This window comes from Callospermophilus lateralis, chromosome 18 (genome assembly GCF_048772815.1).
Source record: "Callospermophilus lateralis isolate mCalLat2 chromosome 18, mCalLat2.hap1, whole genome shotgun sequence".
In the NCBI taxonomy this organism is placed as follows: Eukaryota; Metazoa; Chordata; class Mammalia; order Rodentia; family Sciuridae; genus Callospermophilus; species Callospermophilus lateralis.
This window is the reverse complement of record NC_135322.1, coordinates 121,609-141,543: the sequence shown is the minus strand read 5'-3', so window position 1 is coordinate 141,543 and position 19,935 is coordinate 121,609. Positions and strand designations below refer to the sequence as shown.

The following is a 19,935-nucleotide window of genomic DNA, read 5'->3' as shown; positions in this document are numbered from 1 at the left end:
AGGCGAGAAGTGCATCTCTGGGTGCCTTCAGTCTAGACATTCTGGAGGGCCCCCGTGCCACCGCTTAGGGCACAGTTCATCCGTGCAACCCTGACTTCTGCCTGAGGCCTCGGACAGCGCCAAACAGGAGCCCCCTCCGTGTCCCGCACATGGCAAAAAGGGGCAAAGCTGGAGATGTTACGCGCTGACAGGTGCCAGGAAGCCACAGATTAGAGGCCTGTCCTCCTCACCCCAGAGCAAGCGTCATCCCACCCGACCCAAGGCCATCCCAGGTACCAGCCAGTCTTTGTAGGGTGACCAAATGCCACCTCACCTGCAACCATCCACTTTCCACTGCCCTCACCCCCTTCAGACCCCTGAAGGACCTTACTGACCCTCCCATCCCACAGAAGGAAGAGGCAGAGGCCATGCAGTAACATTCCCCTTTAATAGCCTGGTGGGACCTCCGGTGGTGGAGAGGTGGGTTGCTTGGGCCCAGTTACCCAGGCCCCTTGCCCACCCACCCCACAGCCCAGAGTGGGGGGCTGGACAGCACCCAGCGGGGGGGCTAGACAAGCCAATTCATTTCCCATCGCTGAGCAGGTCGGGGGGAGACAGCGCCGACCATAATCACGTGATGGTTAAAAAAAAATAACTAGGGGCAGGTAGCAGAGAGGGGAGGCAAGGCCAAGGCAGAGGATTCCCCCCACCGGTTGCCCCCACCCCCCCACCCCGTGGCCCCCAATAAATATTTGCAGGGAATGCCTGGGCTGGTGGCCCTGGCGGGGGCAGGTATATGCCAACCCTATTTCAGGCAGCGCTCGAAATAGGTGGAGCCGATGTAGCCACCCCTCATGGAGCGCTGCACATTCTGTTCAAATAGCCGCCGGTTGTTCTGCAGGACTTCCGCAGCCTCCTTGTTCAGTGGGTCTTCAGGGTTGGGCTCCTGTGACCAGTACAAGTGGGGGTCAACAGGCCAGAGAGGAAGAAAGCCAACCTCCCCAATCCCAAATGCCCACTCCTACTCACCAAGAAGAGATACTGCAGGCCATAAATTATGGAGTTTATCGTAAGGACTGGCTTCCAGTCCTCTCTGTGGGCAGAAAGCATCAGGGTCAGGCTGGTGAGTGGGAGGCCACTATAGGCTCTGGTGGTACTGAACAGGTCAGGGTCAGGGCATGCAGGAGTGAGGATTTGAGAAACTAGGGAGGCAGGGAGCAGGACAGGCCATGGAAAAAGTCGGGTTGGGCCATTAGGAAGATGACTTGGAGATAACGGGACAGAGGGATGCAGGCCATAAGGGGGAAGAGAAGGGACGGAGAGTGATGCAGTTAGCTATAAGGGGGACTGGCAGGTAGGGCTGGGGAAGGAAGTGGAGGGCCAGTGCCCTTACCTGAGGATGTTGAGGCAGACGTTGCCCTCGAGGTCAATATTGGGGTGATAAACCATCGTCTCACACTTCACCTTGGGGGGATCATGTGGGTAACCCTGGCCCACCTAGCTCCAGGAAAAGAAAAAGGAGGTGGGTAGGTGCCCAACAGGGCCTCAGATGCTGCCTCCTCAGTCCATGGAGCTACCTCTGCCCATTTGGGACTCACCTTAAAACTGAACACAAACTTCCCACTCTTGTAGAAGCCCTGGGAGGGAAGAGAGAAGGTGGTAGGGCCTCATCCTGCAGAGCCAAAGTATCCCTTCTCTTGCTCTGTTCTTGGGAGTCTGGCCAGTACAAGTTGGGCCACACTTACCTCATCAGGACAGATAACCAGCTTGAAGTTGAGGAGGTCGTCCGGGTCTGAGAAGCTGATGTCACAGGTTTTGGGCAGGTTCAGCTCGTTTATGTCTGCATTTGGGCAGCAGAGAAAGAGGCCAGAGAGGGAGGAAGAGGCTCATGAGAGAAAGGAGGGAGCTCTGCACAGGTGTCAGAAAGTCCTGATGGATTCATCACAGAATCTATGGGCTCTGTCTTGCGCTATGTTTCCACACCTCACCTCTAACCCATTCTGTATTCTCTGCTTTCTCTGTTCCAGTCTCTGGGTGGGCTCTTCTGGATACACAGCACACAGAAAACATGCATCTTTAATTGTCCCACCACCTGGGCCAAGGTGAGCACTAATTCTACTAAATTCACAGCCCTAAACACCCCCAAACTCAGTTCCCCAAGTGACTCCACTCTCATGTGGCCCCCATTCTGAAAGTCCTGGCATCTAACAGCCTCTGAACATCCTAACCCCAGGCTCCCCAGTCATGACTTCCACTCTTCACAGTGTTTATTCATCCATCCAAACTCAACGACCTTGGCTCACCATACCCTAAATTGTCCCCTCTGTATCCAAACACTCCTCCTCCTCATCTCAAACGCAGGTTCCCGTCTGACCCTCACACTTTCTCACCTTCCCACTCCTTGTGACTCTTGAGATTCCCAGCATGATAGCCTAAATTTCCCTCTTCAGCCTCTGACACCCACTAACCCTTCCAGCTCCACAAACTCCAAACTACTGTCTAACCCCCAAACCCATGAGTCTGGGGCCCTTTTCTGACTCAGATTCCCAGCGATCCCAGCATCATATACTAAACTGTCTCTTACTCATTTCCCCAATTCTCGGTGCTCGCTATCCCTCTGGACCTTCACCCCAAAGCCAAGTTCTGGTCTGACCTCCAGACTCTCAAGCCCCCGCACCCCCACCTTATACTCAGATTCAAGGGCCCTAATACCAGACGTCAGGCCTTCAGAATATCCCAAGCCCCCGCTAGCGGGTCTCTTATGTGACCCTCCCTAGTGGCCGCCTTACCCTAACCCCGCTTTCGGCATCACAGTGCTCAAGTTCTGACCTCCGACACGCCACATCCGCGGCCCACCATCCCTGACCCTCGGAGACCACATTTCCCCATTCCTGACTCCCTCATTGCCCTCCCCTGGGCCCTGTCCTCCGACGCCCCCCCCGGCCCCAACCCCCATCCCCCGACCAATACCCTTCTGGATTCGCAGCTGCGCCGCCGACGCCTTCTTGCTGCTGCCCTTGGTGCCGCCGGCCGACTCCTCCTCCTTCTTCTGCTGCTTCAGCGAGAACAGCTTGATCATCCTGCCGCCGCCGCCGCTGCCGCCGCCGCCGCGGGGCCCGGGACCCCGGCCACCCGGCCCCCCGCTGCCGTCCGCGCCTCTTCCGCTCCTTGGACCCGCTGCCGCGGCCTCCTCCGCTGCTGCCGCCGCCCGCCCGGCCTGCCGCGCTGCTCCGCGCCCACCGCGCGGCCCGCCTCGGCTCCCGTAGTCCGGCTCTGGCCTGGCCCAGCGCCTCGGTCTCGCTCGGCGGCGTTCGGGCAGATTCGGCTATTCTCGGGCCCGATCGGCCCCGCCCCACCTTCTCCCGGCCGCTCCCTCCTCCCCCTCGCCCGCTCAGGTCTTCCGAGGCCCAGCTAAGGCTGCAGATGCCGGGCTTCCTGGTCCCCGCGGGTCAGAGCTCACTCGCTCCCTCTGCAAAGGGTTGAGGCTCGGGATGGAACGAGGAAGAGGCAGCCACGGTGGTGGTAGCCGTGTACCGGTGGAGGCTCGGCTTCCTTGGTAGCAGAGGCTTTGGCGCAGAGATTGGCAACGGCCTCTGGCGCCCCACGGCTTCGGATGTTTCCGCCGCCTGCCCTCTTCGGCTCTTCTTGCCGGGCCTGCGCTGTGCGCCTGCGCAGCTCCTCAGCCCTCGTTGCTGAGCGATGGGGTTTGGGGTTCGGGATTTTCCGGCTGGGCTCGGGTATTTCCGTTTCTGCAGGTGACGATTAAGCGGTCCCGGGCTCACTTCCGGGGACCCTCGCCGGGCCGTACAGGAAGTGATGCTTGTAGCCAACTTTGAGTGGGGCAGGTGCTTTCCCCTGGCTCTTCGTGAGTTCATTTAATGTTGCATTCAAGTGGAGCTCAATAGTGGTGGGTCAGACTAGATCCTTGCCCCCAAAACGTCACAGACAAAGGTAGAACATGGGCGAGGACAGGATCGTTGCTCAGAGGTTGCAGGGTCGAGCACCCTCAGTGTCCTAAGGCAAATCCAAAGATTTCCTCATGGAAATTCGATTGAGGTAAATTAACAGAAAATTCGTATTGTTCGGAGGCTGAAGCAGGAGGATCTCTTTAGCCCAGGAGTTACGGGCGACAAAGCAACACCCTGTCTCTTAAAGACAAACATTGTGCCACAAAGTGGTGGTTACTGTGTAGGTTTACAGGCCAGAGTGGCCCTTGTGGGGTGGGGCACCCTTCGCTCGCCGGGACCCACCAAAGGGCACCGCCTCCTTGGTACCTCCCCGCCGCTTTCGGGGTTCCGCAGGCGTGGTTATCTCTGACCCAATCACAGCTCAGCCCGCCAGGAGGGCGGGAGGAAATGGTGCGCCCAGTCAGGGACTTCCGGCCGTCACCAAGGAAACCGGGGGCGGCGCCGCGTGGGGGATGTCAGGCTAGTGTACTTCTTGGCCCTCTGCCAAAGGGCAGCAGCACTAGCCTGCCGGACTGGCCCGCAGCCCTCACCTCGGCGGATTCGCTCCTCCGGCCACTAGTTGACCCGGTCATAAAACCCCGGCATCCTCTTTTGCCTTTCCCTTGAGAGCTGAGTCTTGGAAAGGATTGGGAGGGGGGGCAAGGATGGACGCTCAGACAGCTTGGGTGTGGTGCCAGCAGGACTTCCATTGTCCATCTCAGTTTCCTCAGGCTTCTCGTGGCTAGTTCTGGGACTCACAAGGCCCCTCCCCTCTTCCTCCCCTATCCTTTCCCCTTCTCTCTCTCTCTCCTGCTCTTCTTTCATACTCACCATTCTTAGCCACACCGTTCTGTGGCTGATTGTTTTCATAGAGATCATTTCCTCAAGAGAGTTGATGACTGTTTAAGTACAGTCTCTGGGTGGTTCTTACTGGCCAGCCTGGTTCATGTGTCCATCCTCCAGTTAGTTGCTGAAGCCCATCTACTGATGATCCCATCTAGGAATGTGGTATTGGTCCCCCAGAGAGTTGATGCTGAATTAGCCAAAGCGGGACTTGTATGGTCTGTGACCTCACATGTCACCATCCAGTGAAGGACCATCAGTCCTGCAACAACATGGGAAGAATTGGGTCCTGGAGTGCAGACTTGGGAGAAGGGGATGGTTGAACTGAAGTCAGGAGCTGGGTTGTGTGTGCAACTGTGGGTGTTTACTGTAGCTTCTGGGAGGTTGGAAGACAGGTTTGTTTTGGAGAAGAAGGGGCGGGAGGGAGGCTGTAGGTTCTAGGTCAGAGATGAAGCTAGAATCAGCAATGCTGAGGAGTGTAGAAGGAGGTGTATAGAAGGGCTGGGGTGAGAATAACTGCATGAATCAGCATTGAGAGGAGAGTGCTGGGCTTGGGAGTGAACAGTATGGCCAGCCACTGGCTCAGGGACAGGCAGGCCAGGCATTTTATCGCTGTTCCCGCTTGCTAGGGCTTTCTGGACTTCTTTGCCAGATTTCTTTTATGGCTATGACTGTGTGGGGCTGAGCTGTTCTGTTCACGCCCTTGTCCCTGCTGACAGTATGGTAACACTTGCCTGCTGAGGGTCCAGTGACCACTCTTCTGATTTGGATTCTGCCCAGTGTCTGGGGGTCAGAGGGGATAGTGAATGTCATCATAGGGATGGATGACCCCTCTTGTGTCACAGGAGTGGCCTCTGGCTCAGGTTGGCTTATATGCTTATAGGCCAGGGCCCCAGTTTTGAAGGTTGAAATGACTTCAAGTGGAAGGGAAAGGTACAGCTATGCCCCTGTAAAAGCTTGGACACACAGGCCCAAGTTGCTGTTCCTGGAAGTGCTAGGTCAAGGCCAGGCTGACTCATGCCCTGCCTGGGACTTAGGGCTCAAACTGGATCATGCTGCACCAGAACCTCCCCCCCCCCTTTTTTTTTTTTTAAGAGAGAGAGAGAATTTTTCAATATTTATTTTTTAGTTCTTGGTGGACACAACATCTTTATTTTTATGTGGTGCTGAGGATCGAACCCAGCGTCCAGTGCATGTCAGGCGAGCATGATACTGCTTGAGCCACATCCCCAGAACCCTTTTTTTAAAAAACATTTGTTAATTGTAGGTGGATCCAATACCTTTATTTTATTATGTGATGCTGAGGATTGAACTCAGTGCCTCACACATGCTAGGCAAGCACTCTTCCTGAGCCACAACCCCACCCCCTGCACCTGAATCCTTTAATCCGTGTTACCTGAACCCAAGGCACCCACCAGTGGGGTTAGGGAGGAGGGGCTCTGTCAAGGGCTTGGTCAATATGTGGAAGTGGAAGATGGCTAGGTTAACAGAGCCAATGGCACAGTGTCCTGGAAACATCAGGCCTGAAGTCTGCAGGGTTCTGAATGTGCACCTGCACATGCAAGCTGCTGTCAGCTACAAGCTACATTTTCTGTGACTTGTCACTGAATGCATTGTTTTATTTTTCTTCTCCTCCCTCCTTTTCTTTCTTTGGGTCGAATCCAAGGCTTTGTGCATGCTAGTAAGTGGTCTACCACTGGGCTACATCCCCAGTCCCCACTGAATGCATTCCTGATGGGGGCTTCTCAGTGTTGGGGAGTCTGGTCAGGCTGTGCACAGGGCCAGAGCGGGAGGAACTACTCCTGTGGCTGGAATGATGGGAACATTATGACCAGAGGATGGAGGAAATGGACCTGGGCCTGTGGTCTGTGCTTTCCAAACTAGTTGGAGTCCCTTCTATAGAATCCTCCACTCAGTACTATGGTTGTAAACACATGGGAATAGGGAAGTCTTGAAATATGTGAATTTCAGGGTAAAACTTTCCAGCTTTCAAACTTAGGAAAGGGCTTCCCAAGTATAAAGGAGTCTCACAAATGTGTCTTCAGGCAGTATGTGGCCTGCCAGTGGCCAGTTTTGCTGCATCTGATGATCTTGGGTGTACAGGTGTCAGGCATCACAATCCAGGCTCAGTACCACCCACCAACACGGGAGGGATCTTGGTGGGCTCAAGTGGGATGAATCTTGGGCTTATAGCAGTCAGAAGTGCTGGGACTCTACTAAAGGAGTCTGAGAAGCCCCACAAGGACGGTCTCTCCTTGAGCTTGACTACCTTTTGCAAAAATCACCAATCACTTCATACCTATTAGCAGCTCTGTTAAAATATCTGCTGTGACTATTTCTGGACTAGACCCTGATTGATGGTCAGGCACTGTGTGGCAGATACAGAGAACATTTTCTCCTCTGTGGGTCTGGAAGACTAAGAACATCTGCCCATGACCACTCTGCCCCACGACCTGCTGGGTGTTTCTTCTGTGTAGCCAGAGGCATATAAAAGGGCTGTCCCACAGAGGGGATGGGTGTGTTCGGAGCCACCTCAGGGCTAGGGGTGGCAGGGCCTTCACAGGGGCATGAGAGGCACAGGGAGTGTACCAGCCTAGGAGTGGAGGTGGGCAGAGGAGAATGAGCGGGCGCAGAGGCACTGAGTGGGCAGACCCAATGGCTGTCTACTGTTTATTATTTACTTATTTGGTACTGGGGATTAAACTCAGGGGCTCTTTACTATTGAACTACATCACAGCCCTTTTTGAGACAGGGTCCTGCCCAGGCAAGCCTTGAACTTGATCCTAATGCCTCCGTCTCCCAAGTAGCTAGATTATAGGTGTGCACCATCATGCTTGGCAGTTGATTTTTTTCTTAAGCACCTACTGGGGGCCAGGCCCTGGTGGGGCCTTCTTGCTCCTATGCCACGCCAGCCTCAACAACACTGTGAGGTAGGTGTTTTACTAAGTAGTGCGTGCATGGCTGGAGCTACTCAGTGCTGTGGACACGCTGGTGCTGGATGAGCTTGGTGCTTTGGTGGAAGCGACGGCCGCAGTCCTGGCAAGCAAAGGGCTTCTCTCGCCGGTGAGTGCGAAGGTGCTGTGTGAGTGTGGGCCGCTGGCGGAAGGCCTTGCCACACTCGGGGCACGCATAGGGTCGCTCCCCTGTGTGGATGCGCCGGTGCTGGGTGAGGTTGGCGTGCTGCCGGAAGCTCTGGCCACATTCCGGGCAGGCGAAGGGCCGCTCGCCCGTGTGGATGCGCTGGTGCTCCGTGAGCCGTGAGACTTGCGTGAAACCCAGGCCGCACTCGCCGCAGTGGTATGGTTTCTCGCCAGTGTGTGTCCTCTGGTGGCGTGTGAGCTTTAGACGCTGGCTGAAGCGCTGGCCACACTCCGGACAGCCAAAGGGCTTCTCACCTGTGTGCACGCGCAAGTGCTGTGTGAGCGTGGGCCTCTGGCGGAAAGTCTTGCCGCACTCCGCGCAGGCGAAGGGCCGCTCTCCCGTGTGGATGCGCCGATGCTGCGTGAGGTTGGAGCGCTGTCGGAAGCTCTGGCCACACTCAGTGCAGGCAAAGGGTCGCTCTCCGCTGTGCACGCGCCGGTGCTGCAGCAGCACCGAGCGGCGGCCAAAGCGCTCGCCGCACTCTACGCAGCCGAAGGACTTATCACCTGTGTGCACTGCCTGGTGCTCTAGTAGCACCGCGCGCCGTGTGAAACTCTCACAACATTCACTGCACGGAAAAGGACCCGGTGGCTCTGGTGCGCCAGGAGGGGCGGGGGGTGCAGAGCCTGGGCCTGGGGGGTCACCATGTATGCGCTGGTGCTGCAGCAGGTTGGAGCGCTGCCGGAAGCTTTGGCCGCACTCGGCACAGCGAAAGGGCTGCTCCCCAGTGTGCACTCGCCGGTGCTCCTCCAGCCGCGCGCTGCGCACGAAGCCCTGGCCACAGTCGCAGCACACGAACGGCCGCTCCTCGGTGTGCGTGAGTTGGTGGCGGAGCAGGTGCGAACTGCGACTGAAGCTTCTGCCACACTCGCCACACACAAATGGTCGCTCGCCTGTGTGGATCTTCTGGTGCCTCAGTAGGTTGCTGCGCTGGCTGAATACCTTGCCGCACACGTCGCAACGGCCGCCCCGCGCTGCCGCAGCCCCAGTGCTGGGGCGGCCTCGGCCCCGGCTGCGGCCCCTTGGGGTGCGCCAGCGGGCAGCAACTAGTGCAGGTCCCATGCCGGGCCGGACAGCCTCTATAGTGGGGTCCAGCTCACTTCCTGGGTCACTGGGGAGCACAACTGCATGCACAAAGCCAACTTCGTGGGAGGGAGAGTCTATTCGGCTGGAGAGACTGGCCACGCCCATATCCCAGGGGACACGGAGGTGGTTGCTCACAGTACCTGGCTCTGTGGAGACGCTGTCCATCTGGAGCGCAAACCCTGCACAAGAGGGACCCGCTCATTCATGAGAGTGCCCTCTGTGCCCAGACCCACTTCAGCCCTGGGTATACAGTATGAATTAGGAGAGGCTTGAAACAGACCAAAGGAGCAGATAGTTGGCAAGGCGGGTGCAGGGATTCTATCCGTGTAGGTTTCCCCTAGGTGACAATGGGACAGAGCCCAGAATGAGAAGAGACTGGGCTATGTGAAAAGGCTTTCGTGGCTTGACTTAAGCAGAAAAAAACCAGCCTGGTTCTGGAAGGACTCTAGGGCAACAGTGGGGCAGGCAGCCTTTGCACTGTCTCGGTAGACAGTAATGGGCTCTGCCATGCAGAGATTGGGTGGGTCTGAGGAAGGCTGGAGGCAGTGCCCATAGGAAAGGATGGGGGGTGGTGGTGCAGGAAGACAAGCTCCTAGACTTTGGTCCTGGAATTGGATGTGTCTGACTTGAGTTGCCTGTGGCACACAGGAGGAATAGACTTCATGCAGGCTTTGGTGAAACATGAGCCTGGTGTATACACAGGTCATACAGAGCCCTGTGCCTGCATTTGATTAACAGAGGCCTGTCTTGTGGAGGAGAGAAGTAGACCCCAGCCAGGCTGTGAACAATCCAGAGATAAGACACTGAATGAGGAAGGAGATGTCAGCAAAGGCATCTGAGAAGCATGAGCTGGGAAGAAGGGAATCCTGGAGGTTAAATAAAGAAGACTGAGAGTGGTGAGCATTATAGTGTGTGATGGAAAATCAATAAGCCCTCAAATAAACATCAGTTGTATTAGAATGTATCAAAGGAAATTAACAAAAAACAATACGGAGTCAAAATAATGGGAAACTGAAAAACTCTCCAGAGGCAAAGGGCTAATTAATTTCTTCGGTAAAGAGCTTCAATAAATCAACAGAAAAGACTAATGACTTGACACATGGTCAAAGGATGTGAAGAAACCCCATAAAACAAGTTGTATCTAAGAAAAATGCACAGTAGGGCTGAACTCATTCACCATTCCCACATTCTCAATGCAGGGGTTCAAGTGTTCACATGCATGACTGGTGAGCAAAAATGGGAAGCCACTAAAAAACGGCATCAAAACAGTAAATGTACCACCTTTTGCCCTAGTAATTCTATTTTCAGACATTTCTCCAACAGTTGCATTCCTACCTGTGTTAAAAGTGGCTAGTCTCTCCAGCCTAAGGTTTTTCAGAGTTAATGAAAAGCAGCCCAAAGGAATGCCAGTAAGAACCTGGATGGTGTGTCCACAGTAAGCCATAGCGCATACGTCTAAGTGCATTCAAAGTCCTAGGGTGCCCCCTGCTGTTTGTTGAAGTGGGCAATGTCAGGTGTGGAACAGGTGGAAATAAGCCATATGTGAGGTTTTTTCTTTTCTCTCTTCCCTTTCCCTTTTTTCTTTTGTACTATGGATTGAATCCTGGGACACTTTAACACTGAGCTACATCCCCAGACCCTTTTTTTTTTTTTTTTTGGTACCAGGGATTGAACTCAGGGGTATTTGACCATTGAGCCACATCCCCCGAGCCTTATTTTATATTTTATTTACAGACAAGGTCTCACTGAGTTGCTTAGTGCCTCACTTTTGTAGAGGCTGACATTGAACTTGTGATCCTCCTGCCTCAGCCTCTCGAGCTGCTGGGATTACAGACATGTGACATTGTGCTTGGCCATCCCCAGACCTTTTCGAGACAGGGTTTCACTAAATTGCCCAGGTTGTTCTTGAACTTGCAATCCTCTAGTCTCCCAAGTCAGTGAGATTATAGGTGTGTTCCACCACAACTGGTCACATGTTTTTAAATTTTTTTCTTTTTCCCACTTGTGTTTTAAAGAAGGAAAATGAACATATGTCTGTATAGTCATGTGTTGCTTAACTATGTTTCTCAGAATGGTTCTAAGAAGTATTGCGTGGTTATGTTGTGTAAATATCAGAGTGATGGCTATGATGTCAGTAGGAATATAATATGTATATATATTTTTCTGTGTGTGTGCGCTTGCATTTTGGGGGTTGAATTGAGGGCATCATGCATGCTAAGCACATGCTCTACCACTGAGCTACTTCCCTAACTCCAGTAAGCAATATAGCCTTATAAGACCACCACTGGATTTGTGGACCAGGTTGCCCAAGATCACTATGTGGCACATGACTATGTATGTATCCTACACATAGAGAAACTTTCTGGAAGAAACTGGTAATGTTGGCTGTTGGGAAGCAGTCTTCTGAATGTTCTTTTGGACCTTTTGAATTTTCTAATACGTGACTGCATTATCTATTCAAAGTATTCTCATGAAGATAACATTAAAAAGAAGACTGGCTAAGGGGATAAATCAGTGGTAGAGTTCATGCTTAGCATGGGCAAGAACCAGGGTTTAATCTTCACCATCAAAGGAAAAAGAAGAAAAAAAGAAAAAGAACTCTGGCTGCCAGAAGAGGCATAATTGGGGGACAAGAGAAGCAGCTGAGAGGTCTGAGAGGAGTACCAAAGAGGCACTCACTGAACAATCAGTGAGTGCTGCTAAGAGCTGGTTGTCTGCATGCAGCCTGAGGAGAAGGAACTAGCCAAGGAGTCTGAGGCAGTGCTGAGACAGAGTCTGAGACGAGAGAGACTGTGGGGTTGTGAATTAAGAGAAACAGGTTTAAGCTAGAGGAAGTGGTCAGCCATGCAGCACAGGCCAGCCCTAGGTAGGCCAGCTAAAGGCTGGAGTAGCAGAAGTGGCATGTGCTGGATGCTACTTTCTTCTCCAATGTGCAAAAATGCAGACAAAATGAAAGAAGGGCTTTAAAACTATTTTGGGAAGAGCTTTCTGTAGTTTATAAATTTGTTGATGGGGTTTTCATGCCATTACATGAAATAGGCCTCCCTCAATCCTATTTATGATGTTGGCATATTTCCCTTCTGGCATGGAAAAAAACTATCTTGGGCAGCTCTGAAGTAAGGAAGGGCAGTTGGTGAGATTCAGGAATCAAGAGCCTGGTTCAGTTGGGCACAGTGGTGCATCCCTGTGGTCCCAACTACTTGGGAGGCTGAGGCAGGAAGATTGCCTGAGCCCAGAGTTTGAGGTCAGCTGGGCAATATAGTGTGACTTAAACAACAATGACAACAAAAAAACAAAAACAAAAAACAAAAAACCCAGCCTAGAGCAGTTAATTCTAAAGCAGCCCTTAGGCTGTGGAGACCTTTGGACTGAAGCCAGGCTTCCTCAGGCAGCTGGGGTTGTGGAAATGGGTTGGATTAGTTGTGTACTCACCAACCTGGCCAAGAATGAGCTGCTTGCTTCTGGCTGGGTTGCAGGCAGAGGTGTCTGTACTGAATGGTCCAGGTCCCAGATGATCCTTCTACTTCAAGGTTATGATGGGCCCTTTAGCAGCCCCACACCTACGATGAGGCTTACAGTAGGGGACACAAGAAGCTCCCAGAACTTCAGAGGGCAGGCTGTCAATAACCCAGCCAGTGGGAGACTTCACACCTGAAGATATAGCTAACTGGCCTGTCTGTAAAGGATACTATGAGTATTTCCAAATCCTCAAAAGGAGGGATCAGCATCCATGACACAAGGACATTATAAATAAAGAGTGAGTTAGAATCCTTATTTATTGATTTATTTTCTGATTCTGGGGATTGAACCTAGGGGTGCTTAACCTCTGAGCCACATCCCTAGACTTTTTAATTTTTTAAAATTTTGACACAGGGTCCCACTAAATTGCTAAGGGACTTGCCAAGTTGCTGAGGATGGCCTTGAAATTTTGATCCTCCTGCCTGTAATCATTGGGATGATAGGCATGCACCACCATGCCCAGCTAGAATCCTAGCTGATAAAAAAAATATAACAGCAGAAGCTGGGCACAGTGGTACGTGCCTCTAATTCCAGACACTAGGGAGGCTGAGGCAGGAAGATCACAAGTCTTGGCAACTTAAGTTCTTTTTGTTTTAGCTTTATTTATCCCAATTTGGTACTGGGGATTGAACCCAGGGCACTTAACCCCCTAAGCCACATTCCCCAGCCCTTTTTTAAATATTTTATTTAGAGACAGGGTCTCTCTAAGTTGTTAAGTGCTTCGCTAAATTGCTGAGGCTGGCTTTGAACTTGTGATCCTCCTGCCTCAGTCTTTGAGCTTTTAAAAAAATTTTGAGAAGGCAATTTTAAGTTGCCAAGGCTGTCCTCAAACTTGTAGTCCTCCTGTCTTAGCTTCTGAGTTGCTAGGATTACAAGCACATGCCACCACTGTGCCTGCCTATTTTAGCTTTATTTTATTTTATTTATTTTTTAAAAAATGTTTATTTTTGAGTTGTAGTTGGACACAATACCTTTATTTCACTTATTTACTTTTATGTGGTGCTGAGGATTGAACCCAGGTCTCACACATGAGAGGCGAGTGCTCTACCACTGAGCTACAATCCCAACCTTATTTTTTTTAAAGACAAGAGAGAAGTAAACAAACATTTTGACATTTTCTGCTCTGGAAAAATGGGCAAATGGTAACTGCTGCAGACTGGAAAAGGTAAACACTAAACTAGCAGTGAGAAAGATGAGATGTTGAAAAAAACCACACTGGTTTACTCCAAAGAAGCTTCTAAAAGCTCTGGAGTTGGAGATATCAGGTACTTATGGCTATAGGTGAATGAGTGGGGCAATCATGTTGTTGCTATAGACTGTCTGCACAGATTCTGGCCAACAATATGCACTGCTGTGACTGTTTACTGGAAAGTGGGAGGACCACACTGAGAAAGGCAGAAGGATTAAGTGCTAGGACATCATCTTCTCCACAAGCATATAGGCAGGAGGCTGAATGGGGACTCAGGAAGAAACTAAGGATGCTCATGGCAGGGAGTAGCCCAACCAGACTGTCCTGTGGATTTCTCAATGCATCTACTCATACTCCAGTCACTTAATCATATCCCCAAAAGGTGGATCTTCTTGATGGAGTAAGTCCCCATGTTCCTCTCAGCCCTGTTTGCTACAACCCATAAGCCCCTCACCCTCTTGCTCAGAGCTCCTGGCTAAATCTGTGTCCTCCCTATCTTACATGTAAACAAACAATTTGGAAGAGAAAGAGACCATATTGAGAAAAGAAAGCTTTAAAAAATAAGTTATTGCTGATCTCACAGAAATAAAGGAAGATGTTACAATTGATGGAACAATAGGAAGCAACTATAAAAATGAACAATTCAGAGAATGAAAACACTTTTAGAGATTAAAAGTTTTCTAACAGAAATGAAAATGTAACAGAATATATAGAAGATATAAGTAAGAAAATTTCACAAGTAGAGTGGAAATGCACAAGGATGGAAAACTGGAGTGAAGAGATAAGAATATCACACAAGGAAGCAAACCAAGGAAGAGGTAGACTTGGGGTGACTGGGAAGGCTCCTGGTCTGTCCTTGCTGGATCCCTGTACTGTGTGAAGGTCTCTCCTGCCCTGTCTGCTAGCCTGCTATTCGCCCTGATGCTAGGACAGCAGGAGGCAAGCTTTGAGTCTGCAACTCACCTAGGATTCCAGGACTGGAAGGGGATGTGGGTGTGGGAACACAGACTCCACTCTCAGCAGGTTTCATGGTGGTAAGGAGCAGAAGTTAGAGGAACTGTGGGGTTGGTGAGGGCAGAAGATTCTATAGGAGGTTGAACACTGGAGAGGACAGTCTAGAGAATGGGGAAGGGAGACATTGGAGAGGGCTGCCTGAGTATGGCAAGGAGTGGGGCTGATGGATATGGTGGACCATGAGGAGGACCCAGCCCCACCATGTCTCGTCTCACTTACCTGGGGAGAAGATGCCCCCAGTTTCATCATGCCACAGAGCCCCAGGGTGGTCCCTCCATGAGGGCCCTTCAGGCCCAGTCTCACTCCGAGGATAGGCATGGTCCAGCGCTGTCCCATAGGCCTGAAACCACAGTGTTCACTGTTCATCTGTGCCCACCGGGCTTGGGGAGGGACCTGACACCCACCCACTGAGGCTTCTAGGGCAGAGAATGGGTCATGTCCTGTGCAGGGCTCACCTGAGCCTCCTTAGGTAAGAGGGCGGGTACAGCCTTTTGGGCAGCAGGTAGAGGCCCAGACTCCAGGTACTCTAGGGAGAAAGAGTGGGGTGAGGTAGCCTAAGGGATTTCCCACCCTGCTGCCCTTCTTGACGGTATGACAGGTGCCAGGATCTAGGCAGAGGAGGGCCTAGACATAGGCTTGGGTGGGGGAGGGCAGGGCAGCTGAGGGCCTGCTTGGGAGTAGGGTGAAAAGGGCACCCTAGAAAGCCAGTGGTGGAGCTGCAGTGGGATAAGGTGGGCTCAGGTCTGTGACTTTGTACCCCTGTGTGAGCCAGGGGTAGGACGTCATATGTGTGTGTGTGAGGGGGTGCTGTACAAGGTCCACATAGGAATGGTGGAGTATAGGTGGCTGGCTCAGGTGCTCTCCCTGGGAGGTGAATGGGGAGCACATCATTATATATCAGCACACTCACCTATATATCAGCCTGATCCCCAGCCACTCTCAGTGGACCTCACTGGGGAGTGAATCCACATTTTCTCACACAGGGAAACCCCAAAAGTCTGCTCCATGCTGGGGGACAGTTGTGGAAATGAGCTATGGCAGTCAGGCTTGGCTTGTTAGATAGTAACAGTGCTGGCTATGCTGGAGGGAAACTTGATTTGGTGGGAGGTGGGGGCCAGTGCATATGGGAACCACTCCATATAGTAGAGACCTGGCCAAGTAGACTTCAGACTTCTCAGGCCAGGAACAACCCCCCCACCCCGTTTGTCCACCCTGCCTGGCCTCACCTGGATTCTCGGTAACCTCTGGCTCCTCTTTCACTTGAAGGCCCAGTGGCAATTCCTGCACTGTTCCAGGGGGCATCTCAGGCCCAGGTTCTGGAGGTTGAGGCTTGGTCTGAGGTAGAGGCTGGAAACTGGGGGCCTCCATCTTCTCTGATAGGACCTCCTGGCCCTGCACCTGGACTGTGACCTGGGGAGATGCCCCTATTAAGTAGAGTGGGATTGGGCACAACCTGGGGTTCATGGGCACCCATTCCATTACAGGACCCCCAGAGGTCTGTCTAGTCTATATATACTGACTAGATCCTCCAAGGGTCTACCTCCTCTAGGACCTGAGCAGGGAGGAAAAGCACAACATACAGATGCTCTCTTATTACACTCAGGGCTGCCTGGTACCCTCTCTTTTTTCCTTTACCCTGCAGCCCATGTAGCCATGTGACTCCAGGTGATGCAGGAATGACCTGGTGAGAATACACCCTGCCTGAGCAGCCTCCCCCAGGTGGCCACTTCCTTACCGTGAGGGGCGGGGTGTGTCTGGACAAGCATAGCACCCTAAGATGAGGCAGAGCTGGACAGTGCTTCAACCCTGACCCTCCATTCAAGGTCACTGACTCACCCATCTCCGAGGCCCGCCCAGTTCCCAGCGAAGCCTGTCGACCAAGGTGGCAGCCTCTTCAGGGTTACCTGGCCGCTGTTCCTGTACATGGGCCTGGATCTCAGGGGGCAGTGCACCCAGGAACTGTTCCAGCACCAAGAGCTCCAGCATCTGCTCCTTAGAGTGCACTTCTGGCTGTAACCACTGGCGACACAGCTCGCGGAGCTGGGCCAGGGCTTCTCGTGGACCCATTGCCTCCTCATAGCGGAAGCACCGGAAGCGTAGGTGTGCAGCCTCAGGGCCTGGATCCCACAAGGTAGCTTCCCCCTCCTCCTCAGAGTCCTCTAGCTTCACCATGACAGGCTCCTCGTCTTCTCGGGGGGTGTGCCCTGGGGAGCCCAGCACAGTGGGTCTCATCAGGAGTACCAGGTCACGTCTCCCAGGCCAGTATCTGTCCCTAGGGAAGTAACAGGATGAGCCTGGTGCAATAACAGACAGTGACAGTGGACATTTATTGAGTACCTACTGTATGCTGTGTTGTTTGATCCTCAGACCTGCTCCACCTGGAAGGCAGATGAGGAAACTGAGGCACAATAGGCAGGCAGATCACTCTCCAGGGACCTGTAGGGCTGGAAGCCCTGGTGAGCCACTTGTTTCCCAGGCCCTCTCTCTTGCTGGGCCTGTGCAGAACCTCTGGTAGCCCACCTCCCAAAACAGCCTGCTTCTTAAGCCTAGAAAACACCTCCTCTCTACCCAAATTGTGCCTTTCTTCTTCATTTTATTTTAGTTGTTGGTACTGGGAATTGAACCCAGGATTGCTCACTGAGCTACCTCCCAAGTCCTTTTTAAAATCTTCTTGAGAAAGGATCTTGCTAAGTTGCTAAGACTGTCTTTGCACTTGCAGTCTCTCAGCTTCAGGAGTCACTGGGATTTCAGGTATACACCACTGTGCCAAATAACCCTGCCCTCCTTCTACACAATCAACCCTTTCCTGCCTGCAGTTCTCCCTCTACGTGGTGGATGGCCTGTATGCCACCTAGCATCAACACCACTACTTCCTACTCCACTTGACCCAAAGCCAGCCCCTCACTACTGTCTACTCTCCCACTCAGTCTCTCCCAGATTTGGCCCTTCACTAGGGCCCCAACATCCATCATTCCTCTTTTGTTTGGTCCCAGGCGACAGCCTTGCTCCACCTGGTCCCCTACCTCAATCTATTCAGTCACTTTTGTGTGTCACAGCTCCCAGGCAGCACCCTTCGCCTATTCAGCCCTATCATCAGAGCCCAACTCAGCACAAAACACAATACTCCATTCTCAGTACTCTGATTTAAGTGGGGTTGGATGTGATGGGGGAATTTAGGAAGGCCCGCAAAAGCCCCAGGCCACGGACCAGGAGAATGAAAGGATGGACCAAGATTCTGATTTCGCCCTTTCAGGTCGCTGTGCCTCTCCGAACCGCAGTTTACCCATCTGCAAATGGGGCTGGCCTCCCCGCTCGAGATGCTCCTTTTGCAGCTGGGGTTCTGTGAAAATCTGAGTTTATTAATGGGTCGTTGTCCCAGCCATGCCCTGTGGGTGGCATAGATTTCGAGGACCGCCTGATCCCGTGGGCCAAATCTCTGCTTCTTAAGAGTTCCAAGTAAACCTGAGACCCTTACAGAAACTTGGGTCTTCTGGGAGCCGGTAAGTGCCTGGGGAGGCTCCGGAAATACATTTCCCAGCAGTCTAGGCGGGCAACATCCTCCCTGGGATGCCCAGGCAGGTCCTGGCGCCGCCATGGCAACCGGGAGCGAGGCTCCCAGAGCCTGTGGCAACGAACGGTGATTGACAGGCCTCCGCGTAGGGGCCGTCCGAGGGAGTGCTCGGATGTCTGCCCCGCTCTCCCGGTCTCGGTAGACGTCTAGGACCCCCGAGTCCAGGCCACCGCCCCGGTCTCCTCCCGAGCCTTCCAGGTTGAGAGACCCCACCCGCCCTCACCTCAGCGCTCAGCGGGCCGCTCCCGCGTTCCTGAGCATGCGCACTTGCCGTCCACCCCGTCCCCGGCGAGACTACGTCTCCCAGAATGCTCCGCGCACAGCTCGAGCCTTCCTGGCCCTTCCTCCACCCTCGCCTCCGTTTCTACTCCCTCTTCCCGTCCCCTGGGGATAGTGGTGGCCGCAATAATGAAGTCGCACTCCTGGCCGTCTCTTCCCACACTCTCCGCCTCGAATCCAGGCGTCCGGCCTCCGTTGACGTGCGTAAGCTTCTCTGGGGGCAACGGACGGCAGTACCGCCTTCCAGATCGCGCATGCCCCCTACCACATTTTCGTCAATTATCTATGGGCCCTCCCTGGATTTGCAGGGTTCTGCACCAATCACGCCCTCACTAGGACGCCGTCAGCCTCTCCGTTTCCAAGGCAACCCCCCCCCCACCCCGGACCTCTGAATGGAGAGAGGCTCAGTCCGGTGTTTTCTGGGAGATGTAGTTGGCAGGGCCCCGTGTGCGCGTGCGCAGCGTCAGGAGGCTCCTTTGTACTCTTGGGTGGTGGGTGGGCCTGAGCGTCTCCATAGTAACCAGGGATCCACCTGGCCGTCTCCAGGGCAACAGACCGAGCAGCAGGCTTTTGAAAGGCCTTGAGGCTGGTGGGATGAGAATTTAGGAGCCACTGGGGCCGGGAGATGACGAGGGTGAGAGAGGAGAGACAGACACACTGATGCAGGGACAGGGAAGAGAGACCCAGAGACTGTGCGGACAGATTTCTTGACTTGAGGAGAAAACCGACAGTGAAAGTAAGTGAACAGCAGAATCGATGTGATTAAAAGAGGGATTTCACCTAATTAGAGAGGGTCAGAGAATCAGAACTGTTGCCTAGAGGCAGAAAGATCAGAAACTGGACGAGAGAGAGAGAGAGAGAGAGAGAGAGAGAGAGAGAGAGAGAGAGAGAGAGAGAGAGAGAGAAATAACGGACTGTAAGAAACACGCTCGCTCACCTGTTTAAGCCCAAAGAAAGGACTAAGAGACACAAGATATAGCAAAAAGCGACAATTTTGCAAGTCGGGTATCTGTGGGAGCAGGCACACCCCAGAGCCATTACAATTGGCATTTTATCCTGTAGAGCTCAAAGTTCTTTCTCCCACTTCCTCAGTGGCTGAATACTATGGGGTACACAATCTTCCAGAACTTTGCCTAGGTTTTACTGTCGTCTATTGGATTATTTAAATAAAAATACCTTTAGTCGTTCTTCCCACCTTCCTTTGTTCTTTAGTGGGCCGAAAGCCTTTCTGGGATTGAGTGCATTTTGGCACCTATGAAGTTTATTTTTGTTGGCCAGGCAGGCCCCTTACTTCACACCTCCTGTTTGTCAAGGGGCTGTGAATTTTTCATTCTGGTGTTGCCTGCTTGTAACTTTCTACTCCCCCC

At 52.8% G+C, this 19,935-nt stretch overlaps 2 protein-coding genes and 1 non-coding gene across 7 annotated transcripts; 1 reads left to right on the top strand and 2 right to left on the bottom strand.

The window, feature by feature from the left end:
- Positions 1-408: 408 nt before the first annotated feature.
- On the bottom strand, positions 409-3,635 carry Ube2m (ubiquitin conjugating enzyme E2 M). The gene is made up of 6 exons (XM_076839420.2): positions 2,950-3,635; positions 1,725-1,819; positions 1,578-1,616; positions 1,373-1,476; positions 1,009-1,072; positions 409-925 (listed from the first exon to the last, which is right to left on the bottom strand). Exons 1-6 carry the CDS (start codon positions 3,056-3,058, stop codon positions 785-787), a joined length of 552 nt encoding a protein of 183 aa, XP_076695535.1. The 5' UTR covers positions 3,059-3,635; the 3' UTR covers positions 409-784.
- A 3,773-nt stretch (positions 3,636-7,408) lies between these two features.
- Mzf1 (myeloid zinc finger 1) lies at positions 7,409-18,763 on the bottom strand. Of its 5 annotated transcripts, XM_076839389.2 has the most exons (6): positions 18,513-18,763; positions 16,555-16,990; positions 15,945-16,128; positions 15,174-15,244; positions 14,938-15,058; positions 7,409-9,175 (listed from the first exon to the last, which is right to left on the bottom strand). In XM_076839389.2, exons 2-6 carry the CDS (start codon positions 16,948-16,950, stop codon positions 7,737-7,739), a joined length of 2,211 nt encoding a protein of 736 aa, XP_076695504.2. In that variant the 5' UTR covers positions 16,951-16,990; positions 18,513-18,763; the 3' UTR covers positions 7,409-7,736. The 5 variants fall into 5 exon arrangements, with proteins under 5 accessions (XP_076695504.2, XP_076695507.1, XP_076695506.1 ...); XM_076839392.2 differs by lacking the exons at positions 14,938-15,058; positions 15,174-15,244; positions 15,945-16,128; positions 16,555-16,990; positions 18,513-18,763 and adding exons at positions 12,429-12,556; positions 14,668-14,728; XM_076839391.2 differs by lacking the exons at positions 14,938-15,058; positions 15,174-15,244; positions 15,945-16,128; positions 16,555-16,990; positions 18,513-18,763 and adding exons at positions 12,433-12,556; positions 14,668-14,728.
- Positions 11,979-12,082, top strand: LOC143384615 (small nucleolar RNA U13). The gene has a single exon (XR_013089405.1). It is a non-coding gene; the product is annotated as a small nucleolar RNA U13 (small nucleolar RNA).
- Positions 18,764-19,935: the final 1,172 nt, after the last annotated feature.